This window comes from Parasteatoda tepidariorum, chromosome 1 (assembly GCF_043381705.1).
Source record: "Parasteatoda tepidariorum isolate YZ-2023 chromosome 1, CAS_Ptep_4.0, whole genome shotgun sequence".
NCBI lineage: Eukaryota > Metazoa > Arthropoda > Arachnida > Araneae > Theridiidae > Parasteatoda > Parasteatoda tepidariorum.
This window is the reverse complement of record NC_092204.1, coordinates 18,339,649-18,352,894: the sequence shown is the minus strand read 5'-3', so window position 1 is coordinate 18,352,894 and position 13,246 is coordinate 18,339,649. Positions and strand designations below refer to the sequence as shown.

Here is a 13,246-nt window from a genome sequence, read left to right as displayed (position 1 = left end):
GTAAAAAATATTTATTTATTGATTTTTGTTCTTGTTTTTATTCCAAATTTCAATTAATTAAGAAAAACAAATATCTTTTCATTTCTTTCTCCTTAGAACATGTATATTTTATATTAGTGACAAAAGAGAAGTTTTTAAAAGGGCTGACTTTTTTTGCGGATTTGTCAAATTTTCTAACCAATCGAAGAAGGGCAAGAAGACAAACGTCTTGGAGTTCTATAAAGACGTCGCCTATCGAATCGGTTGGAGGTGGGGTCTTTGAAACGATGACGCAATATCAAAATGGAGCGAAATTCAGACTCCGTTTTTACAAATTTAAATCTCCCAATTTCTGGATTCCGGAAATACCATGGAAGGTTGCAAAAGAACGGAAGAGGATGATCACAAAGGTATTGCACTTCTTTCAAAATGTATTACTAATGAAATGATGAGCAGGTTTGAATAAATTGAAATTTAATTAATTAAAAGAAAACTATACGTATTTGTTAAAAGCACTGGGAAACAAATTTTTTTCTGTTGCATGAGATTTTTATCTACAACTGGTTTCCCTTTAAGCTACTGTTTCAATTCAATTATATATTCCTTACCAGGACGTTTCGAAATTCACTCCATTAATTACTAAGAGCCCCCTCTTCTCAGCTACTTAGGGAGTGGTAGGAAGTAGGTAATAATACATTTCAGTTCTTGATGCGATATTTAAAGTTAATATATATTTTTTAAAGTATTTATTTCAAAGGAACAGTCAAGTGTATGTCAAAGTTCATACGCACCTGGAAATTATTAATAACTAGTATAAATTTTGTCATTAAGAGCTGAAAATTCCTTATCACCTTTCACTTTCGAAATATAATTTCATATCTTCCATTTTCGGATCTATATATATTTACTCAGAAAGAATAAAATATTCTAGTAGCTACAGACATATTAATGTAAAACAACAGTTTACATCAATATTACTATCTATTTTAATTTTTTCCAGGTGTGTATGAATCCTGGTATAAACAAGTATATAAACCTATACATTCTTTACAAACTTGTACTTTTAGACAAAAAATAAACTAAACAAAGCTATCATTTTGAAAAAAAAATCTGTAGCTTTCCAAATACAACTAATTTCTGATTTAAAATCCCCACAGTCTAATTATATAAGATCAAGTACTTGTATAATTGTTCTCCAGTGTAATTTATATTAAATATGTATTCATAGTAAATATTCTTCTGTAATTTGTTTTCATGGTCTGGTTAGATAATTCATAAAATAAGTTAGCTTTTTTTTCTTGACGTAAAATGTTGCAAATCTTTTAGTGCAAAACAATTCTCCTTGCGTTCAATAACAGAGATAAAAAAATAATTGTTTTGATGGAATAATACAAACCTCCAATTCTTCTATCGTACTTGAAATTTTGTGACCTTTGAAGTAAAATGAAATTTCTTCTCTTTTTCTTCGTTTGAGCATTCAAACCAAAATAATACTAAGATAGAATTGTTTCGCTCCATCGCAGTTTTGTTTTTAATTTTTTTTAAAGAAATAATTATTATTTACTTTTTTGCATTTTTAAAATATGTTGGTGGATATAAATGTTTTGCATACCCAAGATTTATGTTAACAATAAAATAGTTGCATTACCAGTCATTTTCTTCTTTTTTTTTTTGAAAATAGGACATTTTCCGAAAATGGAACTTTGGCATTTAAATGGTTAATCTAAAATATTCAGATTTTTCAATTCCTTTATTCCAGCTTTATAATTTAATTAATCTTGTTGTGGAGCTCATTATTAACATTCAGAGAAATATGTTAGTTTATATAAATTCTCCGGTATTAGAATATTATAATAAACAATTATTACATGAACAAATTGGAGCATTGGCATTTAAATAGTGAATCTTAAATCTTCAGAATTTCTTTTTCTTAATTCCAGTGTTCTGATTTAATTAATCCTACTACGGAGCTTATTACAAACATTCTGCGAATTATGTTAGTTTATATAAGTTCTCGGTATTAGCATATTACTATAAAAAATGTTACATAAACAAAAATTACTTAAATACATTGCTGTTTAAATGATTATTTATGTTGGTTTAGGTCGTCAAAATTACTTGCATCATTGAATTCAAATAAAGTTGACGCTTGCACCTAATTATTTTACTTGTTTGATACATTTTCAGAATTCTTGGGGAAAAAAATTTTTTTTTCGAATCCAAATATTTTCTGTACAATATGACAAATATGTATATTATATGATTCGAAAAAAATAATTCTATTATTAGTATTACTTTCACATAGAGAGGGCATTTTTCACTCGATTTAAAGAGCTAAATCTAATAATAACTATGTTTAGCGCTAAGAAAAAGTGCTGTTTTTTATTCATATTTTTGGGAATTATAAAATACTTCCCGATTTGAAAATTATTTTAACCCATTACCTTTGGACCCACCTAGGATTTTTTCCGCTTTCATAGCTGCCAGCTTGTACGATCATCGAAGAAAATGTTTCATTGTGTGTTCATATTTATGTTTCAATGTATAAAATTTGCTCTTTAAATTTCGAAAAAAAAAGTTTTACGCACCATGACAAATCAATAATTCAAATACATATAAGTTCTATAAGTCATCCATTTGCATTCCAATTATCACCATTACTGACACTGCTAAGTTTAAATTTCAAGAAGAATGTGATATAGGGCAGCAAGAGAGCTCAGTTAAACGAACATGACCAGTCAGTTATATGCTCTTAAATCTTGGTGAAGTAGCATAAATTTTTATTAATTCTTCCTGCTTGAACCGTGGTGGCTCAGGGGATAGAGAGATTGCTTTCCAATGAGGTGAACCGGGTTCGAATCAGAGCGATAGCTGGTCGGTACAAATTCCGCACCCAGCTCGAACCGATCACAATGCTGACGTAAAATATCCTCAGTGGTTGACGGATCATGCGTTAGAGTTCCCTTGCCGTCAGGCTAATCATGGGAGGTTTTCGTGATTTTCCTCTCCATGTAACGCAAATGCTGGTTAGTCCCATCAAAAAGTCCTCCACGAAGGCAAATTTTTTCCAATACTTGATCCAGGAGTTCCATTGTCTTCTGGATAGGGTTCAAAATTTACAAGTCAATGAAGTTGAACATTAGTAGTCGTAAACCTAAAAATTGGTTCAGCTGTTCAACGATTGTTATAAAATAAAATTCTTCCAACTTTAACTATTTTTTTTAATCCACATTGCAATATTTTCCCCAACGACATTACAAGTTAGCAGCCATTCACATTTTGGCATGTGCAAGTAATTCAAATGCACAAACAAATGCTTTATATGAAGACTATAAATACACATTATTTTGTTATTTTATAGTGATTTAAAAACATTATTAAACTATTTTAAATAAAGTGGAAAGACTACAAGTTTTTAAATTGTCTTTAAATAATATTTAGGAAACAGTGTCAAAAAGTCAGAGTGTTCCTATTTTGTCTTTAAAATCTTCATTAAGAGAAGTAACCATTTTTAAACCTTTTATTAATGAGTCCTAAGATAACTTTTTTCTCGGTTTGAAACACTTGTAATATAGTAAAGAGATTATTGTTTTACTAATCAATGTTTTATTAGATTATAGATAATTGTTTTATTATTTCATTAATTTCTAGCTAAAATAAAATTCTTTGCTCAATGCAATACATCAGTAAATGTGGTTTGTATCCATTTCCTTTACACGTTTAATAAATATTCACAGCAAACGAATATGAAAAATAATTTTTTTCCGAAATCGGTACATGCAGCGAACAGTTTTTTGCACTGTTATAATGACAGTAACAAAAACATAATTATGTGAGTATTATAAGAATTGTTTTTTTGGATGAAATATCCTGAAATTCAAAAATATCAAGATAAATGTTTGGAGCTATAAGAGAAAATGGAACCTGGAGAATTCGTTACAACCGTGAATAGCAATCAAAATACAAAGAACATAGCATAGTAAAAATGATCAAGGTTTCTCAAATTGGGTGGTTAGAACATGTATTTCGTTATAGTGATGAAAATCCTGTTAAAAAAATAACATTCCAAACACCAGAGGGAAAAAGAAAAAGAGGAAGACCTAGAACAAGATGGTTAGATAAAGTAGAGAAGTGGTTAAGAGACTTTGGCAGTTAACAGATGGAAAAATATGGCATCGAAGATGGGGTATACTGACTGAGACGGCCTTGGCCTGTAACCGGCTGTAGTGCATAAAAAGAAGAAGAAAAAGAAATATCCTGGAATTCAAATACAATTGTGATAACAGAAAATATTTCCACTTTAAAAAAATCAAATTATTTTCTTCGAACCCAAATTGAATTCCTTCCATACAGTAGAATAGCAATTTAAAGGGGGGGGGGAGCTTTTCGACCCACTCCAGTGATTCGTATGTGGCTATTAACAAATAGAATAAATCAGATGTAGTTTTTAGCAATATATGTGAATATGATTCACCTGCATTGCAGCTATTTGAGATTTCTTTTCTTTAATTCAAATCTCAAAAGTAAGTACTATTAATTCCTTTATCGATCCTTAAAAAAATTCACTCATTCTGAAGAATCTACGGATGATTGGCTTTACGGAACAAAATTCCACGTTTTTAAACAGAAAGCAAGTTTTGAAGTCTAAATCACGCATCTATCGCAATGCTGATAGTTTTGCCTATACATTTATTAAGATATTCTGATATAAGATTCAACAAAAAAAGTTATTATGGTGTCATATTTATTTTTCAATAAAGTTATTTTGCATAAGTAGTGAATATTTAGAGCCTATAACAAATTTAATTAAAAATAACTTTAGTTAACTTTTTCGTTCTTAACTATAGAGATGTACCTTAAGCTGACCAGTGTTGCAAATTGAACCATGGTACGAGTATCGTGTAATCTAATTTAAGATGTACTATTTAATGGTTCATTTTTAGCGAACTGTAGAATAGGTAGCAAATTTAAAAGATATTATGGTCAAACAGTCTATGATTCCAAAATTTCAGATTCCAAATCAGAGAGAAAATAGTCACCTGCATTATCATAAAGGACCCCGCCATAAAGTTTACCATAAATTTTTCATTAATACAAAGTCCGAAAATTGGCAGTTTACGAAATACGGAGTCTCAAACATAAGAATTATAGGCAAGGATATAGTGAAAGAAGTTGACGTGTCCTTTTGCGCAGCATTGGCTTTAGGCAAATGCGAATAAGTAATGGCAGCTACTCATTTAGGGTTGGACGATCTGACGTGCTACTAGTTTTTTCCTGACTTAATCTAATTTTCAATGCTTATTTAAAAGTTCACTACTAACTTCTCTATTAAAGAATTGAGTATTAATCGGTATTAGAGAATTGTGATTCACTATTTCTGGTTGAAGCTTTCTTATCTCGAAAACTATCAATTTTTGGACTGATTTCATATCAATGAGAACTTTTGATCAAAATGTTTTGAACTACAACATATAAAATTTAAGCGACTTTGTCAGAGAATTAATTTTCATAAGATTCGAGCGGGATCTTTCGCTGTTACCGTTAGAAACTTAAGCTCCACAGAAATCCCCTTCTGAATTTTCAAATTTTACTTTCCAGATGTATACCCAAATTACTTCAGCTTTAGCAAATCCGGCCCTGAATTCTTCACCGCCAACGCACCAGTTAAATACAGTTCAGCATACGAGAGACAATCGAAATCTGGTCTCATATGCGTTGTGTGTGGAGATGTCTCAAGTGGCAAGCATTATGGCGTACTGGCGTGCAATGGATGCAGTGGATTTTTCAAACGAAGTGTACGCAGAAAGTTAGTTTATCGTTGCCAAGCGTCAGGTGGAGATTGCTTGGTGGACAAAACCCACAGAAATCAATGCCAAGCGTGTAGATTGAAAAAATGTCTCGAATGCGGAATGAATAAAGATGGTGAGATATTTTATAGCATATTTAAATATGTATTTTGCATAATAGTTTAATTTTTATAAGAAATTTTTCACTTTAACTCATTTATATCCAGCTGTCTTTCAAAGGTTGGTACTTTATTTACGTCGCACTAGAGCTGCACAATGGGCTATTGGTGACGGTCAGGGAAACACTCCTAAGGCTGATCCGATGACATGTTATCGCAATTTTGATCCTCTGCAGTGGGGATGACTCCCCTGCTTTGGTAGGCCGACGACCTGCGAGCGAAGTAGAACTCTTAACGGTAGAACATCTTAACGAGGACCGATACCGCGCACCCTCGGTTCTTACATAGGCTGATTAAGTGGTCCCGCTTACTGACCGCAGTCATTGATGCTTGACTTCGATGCTCTGCTGGGAACCGTGTGATCAGTCCACTGTGGAATGCCTTTGAAAAAGATTCATCCTTTTTTTTTTTTTTTTTTNACCCTTTTTTTTTTTTTTTTTGAGGAAAAAAAATGGTTGCACTAGTCATTAAAGTAGTAGCATAATTGGTTAATAATATGGATTAATACAGTTCTAATGCAATATAAATATAATATAAAAGTTTATACTTGCATCTGAAGTTAAAGCAGAACGCTTTTACGAGATAAAAACGGTTGGTAATATAAAGAATATGTGCTACAACTTTTCTATGAAGATCGCCACTTTTTATGACAGGTTAATTATAATGGGTTAATTTATTCACTTCAGAGCTCCCACTGGTTCACCAAAGTAGTTTAAGTGGAAGTAGCATTTTTGGAATAAAATTTATTTCTTGCTTAAATAAATTTAACACAAATTATATATAAACTCCATCATAATTCTTTTGTCGAAATACGTAAAGAAATCTTGACATTTGCTGCTTGAAACTTATTAAAGTTTAAATAGTTGCTAAATCAGAAATGTCCACTTGCTTTGATATTTTTTGCAGACTACTAAAAACTCTGCTATTACGTAGATGCTATAATGCTACTACTTAGAGCGAAAGCTGATTAATCTTTATGTTAACTCTAAAACTTCTAATTAAAACCATTCATGCCCAGCTACAAATATTCAATGACGAAAAAATTACATTTTTACACTTAAGCCAGGATATTTCGTCCTGCTGCCTACCATTTCAGCTTGAAAAAGGCACTTTCAAACCCAAGTATTAATTTTTATATTTTATATTAGGGTAAATTAAACGTCTTGATATTTTTTCAAAAAAACTATTATTAAACATTGTTACCTATTATTCTAGGTATCTACCAATAAAGAGAAATAATTTTTATTTTTTTGAAAATTTTTTTGAAAATTGATTCTTTTTTTAAAGAAAAACGTTAAGAGCAAATGAATTAGGACATGATATGGTCGAACTAAATATATATACGAAAATACAAAAAACATCATACACTCACGAAAAATAAATTTCGANCCACTGTGAGCTGACCCAATTTCGGATTTACGATTACCATGTGTAAATTAATATAAAGATATTTCTGAAGCTAATATCAATTAAAATGGAATTACATAAATTAACAAATGAAAATTTATAGAACTATGAATCTCTTTAATTTCTGAAACCACTTTCAATGGTTTGTTTAGCTGTGCAAAACGAGAGACAACCAAGGACTACTGCAACAGTCGGGTCAGAGAGTGTTTTCGTGCCATCTCTTCACTACTCAGATAATCCACCAACCAACAGTCCAACGAAAGATGTCACAATCGGATTGCTGCCCTCTCTCATCCCTCTGCATCATCACAACTCCACTCCCTTGTTCTCCAAACTGAGCACAGCTAAGTTTACGACAGCTCCATTTCATAGAAATGTGAAGAGTAAAAGTCAAGGTATTTAATATCTTTATCATTCAATGACAGTTCGCGACTTACTTGGTATAGCTACCTACTAGTACGGTTGTTCAGAAACATTTTATAAATTGTTAATCAAAAACTATACAGGGTATTCCAAAATTTGACCGAAACGTTTAGAGGGATGATAAGAGAATTGAAACTTACTCCCAAAACCATTTTAAAAATGCATTCTTATAGCGTTGATTGCAGACATCAAAAGCACATCTGGCATTTTCAAACAAGTGTTTTCGGGGATCGTTTTTACGACGTTGTAGAATATGCATCGATTTCAGAAGACGCCTCTTCGAACAACTCTTATAATAGTTAAACAAAACGCGTTGTAGTTAGGCATTTTGTAGTATCTTTTGTAGTTTGCTCCCATTGTGACGTCGAAATCTGCATGGGTTTTTCGAGATTTTTCAACCACTTAACAGTTTTCAACTTCACAATCTATGGTAAGGTTTCATTCTCTTGATGTTTTTTAGCACCTCTTTAAGTAAGTCGGCCTAACTTTGAAACACCCTGCATGTGGCAAGAAGACATTTCTAATTCCTCATCACTTAAAGCATCTAGGCTTGATCCTGACTTCTGGTGTCGTTTGCGGTCTTTTAGTGTAACTACAGGAATGCCAGATGTTCCTTTTTCGGCATAACAATTCACTAAGTCGTAAAGAATTAAAACAAAATCTTGTAGTCTTTTAATTCATTTTGCGAATGCGTAGTGGTTCGCGAGATTAGGAGTTTTCTGATACGTGGTTCGTGATGATCAAAAGATTAACGTCTGCTGAGTTTGTGCTCTCAAATCTCAATTCGAACTTTGACTGATGACAATGCAAGTTTTGATCTTATTCAGAAATCTGAGAGCAGGATTTATCACGATATTATCCCCAAAGAGAACTTATAATCATTATGAATCTTTCAATCTTTTAAAGAGATAGAGCTCTCAAATTTTAAACCAAGTTTTTTGATGAGCATTACCAGTCTCAAATGTTTTCTAAAGACTACAGCTGGAATTTATTTTCATACTATCGCTAAGAGGAACTTATCGTTAATCAAAATTTTGACCACTCTTCAACTAGCTGAAGTAGAGTGCAGATATTTTAACTGGAACTCAACATTGGATGACAAGTTTCAATCGTTTCCTGCCCAATAGAAGCAAATTTTATTACCATATTATTACCAAAACAAATTCGACCACAGTCCGGCTCGAGTCTCTTCTGTTTTACACGTAGGTTAGAAAATTAAGATAGCAGCTTCAAAATAGTCCAAAATCGAGGTCGCGAAGGATAAAGCTTGGTAATACCACTTGGTGAAATTATCTCTCCATTTCTGTTTTCTTACTAAGCGTTAGAAGCTTTTAGCTTACATGTTAATTTTTTTATTGTTATTTTAATTCTGTTGTTTATGTCCTGTATTTAATTTTTCTGTTATTTAAATGGTGGCACATAATTAATAAAAAACTTATAAAGTGAATAGACAGTATAAATCGAAAAAGTTTCTTTGTTGCTACGTTAACAGCATTAAGCTACGTTAGGTTACGCTTTTTCCAAGAATTTCTCAAATTGTTTATTAGCTGGTTCATTTCGATAATTTCTTATTTAGTTCATATTTAAAAATTTCTAATACAAAGAACTTATTTGAGAAAACTAATCCTTTAAAAAAAACTGTTTATTTGGCTTATTATTGCATAAATAACTTGATAAAAGTGCCAAGAATAGCTATCATACATATAAAATCTTATTTCAAAAAATATATCGTATTTAACAATATTTTTGAGTGGAATAGGTACAGAAACAAAAAAAAAATTATGAAAACACTTTTGCACTAAGTTTACATAAATAATCTTTCTTTTAGCAGAAATTGTTTTGGAAGATTGGTCCTGTCAAAACTGTTTGCAAATGTTGGCAGATCAAGTTTGAAGCTTTTTAAAATGGTGTCCTTTTTATTTATGCAAAATTTGCATCTACTAAAAGGAGTGAATGAAATTAGAAAATCTCTTGTCCTTTTATATACAGATATAATTAAAAATGCATTCTAATATATATATTGCAATCGTAAAGAAAGCTTTCAAAGTTGCTGGTATTAAATCTAGAAAGAAGTTATTAACTTCCTCCTCTCCTTATTTTCAAATTTTACATCTTTAAGAAGGACATCATTTTTAAGAGCTTTGCAAATTTTGCAATCAGCTTTTCCCTGTAAAATCTTCTAAAACATTTGCTGCTAAAAGAAAGATTTTTTAGGGTTAAAATAGAAGTGTCTCCATAATTTTGTTCGTTCCCTGCATTTTTAAATTGACTCCATGTAAAGTCTCCGAGAATTTTTTTTGCCATTTCTTTTTGGTAAATTTCGGCACGGAACCAATCAAAGAATATTATATTGTAACTTTTTAACTACGTTAGATATAGGAACTCTAATTAAAATTCTTTCCTTCTTCTTAAACCATCTAATTTTTCTTATGTATGATATGTTTTTGCTGCAAACTTATTTTAACTTTAACAGAATCTGCAGCCTCGGAAACACTTTTTCATCAAACGTATTCAGATTTGTCAAACAGTGTGACTCGAACTTCTTGCAGCACCAGATTTGAATGGCCATTTGATGTATCTTGCAACGTGTTCTTCGATATGTCCTTTAGAATTTTACTTCATTCCATACAGTGGGCGAAAACCCTACCAACATTTTCAAGTTTAACACTAAATGATCAGGTATTTTAAACTATTCCTTATAATAAACTATTTTAAAAATGATTTATTCTAAACTCTTTAAAGAGTGTAATGAGCATAAAATGAAGTTAATGAGTTAATTACTTTTAGAAAAGAAACAATAATATATCAATGAAATAGAAAAGAATTTTACGGACATTTGCTCGGTTGTTGGTGAGTTGGTTTTTGGTGAGTTGAAGTAGGTTTTTGAACCACCGTGTTGTTTAGAACCAACTGTTTATAATGAACTATTCTTTATTAAAAATTAGCTATTAAAAACTGTACAACGAAAGTAATGAGTATAAAACTTACATATTTTTTAAGTGAATTACTTTTAGAAAGTAATCAATATTATGACGTAGAACAATGACGCAGAAAAGAATTTTACAGACAGCTGCCAGATGGTTGGTGACTTGAAGTCGGTTTTTCAACCACCGTGAGAGTTGAGAACAAGATTATATCTTTTCACAACTAAATAACTTTAAATTTATTTAATTATTTTTTTATTTTTTAAGTTATTTTATTATTTTTCGTAATATTCTATGTTTTTTTTTTCATTGTTAATTTCAGTTTTTTATTATTTGCCATTGGTAATAAATTTCTCAATATGAATGAAATTTTGTTTTTCGAACTATTTTTTTTTAATATTATATTTTAGAACAAATATAATTCAGATAATCTAACAGATTTGTTTAGTAATTATTAGACTGCTTTTTATAATTAAAACATACAAAATATATTTCTGCTTGCAATTAGAGAGTCAGAAAAAAATAGATAAAAGGAACTCTGATGTCCCATCAGCGTCACAGGGATAATAATTTTTAAAGTTGACCAAGTTGCTCACCCAAGGCGGCTAGCTTTAATTATTTCTTGTAAAACTGCAAATGTAGGTAAAATTATGCCTTAACTCTTTTTTTAATTCAAAATATTTATTACATTAGAAATTTTTAATTCTTATAGCAGTAGAAAAAATTTGAGCAACCGAAAGTCAATTAATATCTCTCAGTTTACCTTTAATATTCATTTTATCAAATTATTTTATAAGATAAAAACCTGCTTAAGTTGGATAAACTGCTAAATTATGCTGTCTCGTGTCAATGAAATATTTTTTTCATTATTGGAATACAGTTCGATTATTAAAAATAAATTATTACGTATAAACTCGAAGAATTACTTTTATATTTAAAGTCGCATTACAATAATAATAGAGGTAAGCAAGTAAAGTTAGTTTTACTTTGACAGAGTTAAAAATTTTCATCGTCTATTATTAAGTCCCTCTTGGCGTGAAGAATTATCTGAGCATTAGAATAGGCAAATAACTAAAATATTTTGAAAGTTATTAAACTTTTTTAAAAATCGTTTATTTTTTAAAATTTTTTTTACAAATAATTAATATTTAAAAATTCTTCATATCTTAAAAATCGCCAAATGAGCATTTCGTAACCACGTCTTTACACTGTTTATAGTTACACTTTTAAAATGCCATTTTATTAACATAAATAAACTCAAGTCATCGGATTTACAGTAGCAAACCTATAAAGCCTCCGTGCTATGGTGCATTTAGAAACATATAGTCATAAGAAAGAATAACAAACAAGGAAAAAATATGAGAATTATGTAAGTGCCGATTCACGGAATAATTTACAGCAAAACTGATTTGTAAGAACCTAAATTACCAGAGATGACTATAACAATATTAGAGATGATTATAACAATATTAGAGATGATAGTTATAATAGTGATTATACATATAAGAGGGGCAAAAAATGTTTAACTAATTTTGGTGATAGGCAGTATTTTTTTTATTTTATATTTTATAATTGAAGTTGAACAGCCGAGCCGATTCTGAGTTTACTACTATCAATGTTCAAATCGGTGGCATTGTAATTTTGAACCCTTCCCAGATCCTGGATCAGGCATTGGGACAAACTAGCTTTCGCGGAGGACATTTTTTTGTTGTTGATGGAACTAACCCGTATTTGCCTGACGTGAAGAGAAAATCTCCCATGGTTAGCCCAACAGCAAGGGTGATACTAACCGTCTACCACTGAGGATATTTAACGTCAGCACTGTGGTCAGTGCGAGTCGGGAGCAGAATTCGTTTCAACCAACCACCACTTGGATTCAAAGCTGGATCACCTCATTTGGAGGCTAACGCTCTATCTCCTGAGCCACCGCGATTCTAATAGGTGATATTGTGATAATAGGTAGTACCAAATGAGCAAATATGGGTAGCGAATATAGGTACCTAATATAGTTATTTGCGGCACCCCGAAGCACATAAGTATCACTGTTGCAAATTAACATTGTAAAAACTGCACGTTAGTACGAGATTTTTTTTAAACAATAATTATTACAAGACTGAAATGTGTCCAGATTAATTTAACCCTTTTGAAGGCCGTGTTAAGTATTCTTACCACCACGTTTTACCACTTTTAATTTAGGTTTCCATTTTTCAATAACTTCAGCTTTCTTGAAGTAATAAAATAAGTAATAATAAGTAAGTAATAAGTAAGTTTCTTGAAGTAATAATAATAAAATTGGTAACCATTTGTCACTTTTAAAAAACGTATAAAAGTTATAAAATACATAATTCCTTTTGAAGTTTGTAGCATTTAAGGAATTTATTTTATAAATAAAGAAAAATAAAAGTCAGTAAGTTCCTAATAGGTCATGTTAAATATATTTACCACCAAAAAAATGGCATTTTTATAAACTAAATGAGTTTTTTTTTAATATCAATTACTGTTCTTAAAACAATTTCAATTCCAAAAATACTTTAATTTACCTTTACTA

The 13,246-nt window shown here is 30.7% G+C and overlaps 1 protein-coding gene across 1 annotated transcript in view; it reads left to right on the top strand.

Moving 5' to 3' along the window:
- The first annotated feature begins 257 nt into the window (after positions 1–257).
- LOC107438272 (photoreceptor-specific nuclear receptor-like) overlaps positions 258–13,246 on the top strand; it is a 25,217-nt gene continuing 12,228 nt past the window's right edge. The window contains exons 1-4 of the mRNA XM_016050508.3: positions 258–389; positions 5,578–5,901; positions 7,504–7,746; positions 10,248–10,453. Coding sequence (XP_015905994.2) covers positions 350–389; positions 5,578–5,901; positions 7,504–7,746; positions 10,248–10,453 — 813 coding nt within the window. The 5' untranslated portion in view covers positions 258–349. The remainder of the gene's footprint in view (positions 390–5,577; positions 5,902–7,503; positions 7,747–10,247; positions 10,454–13,246) is intronic.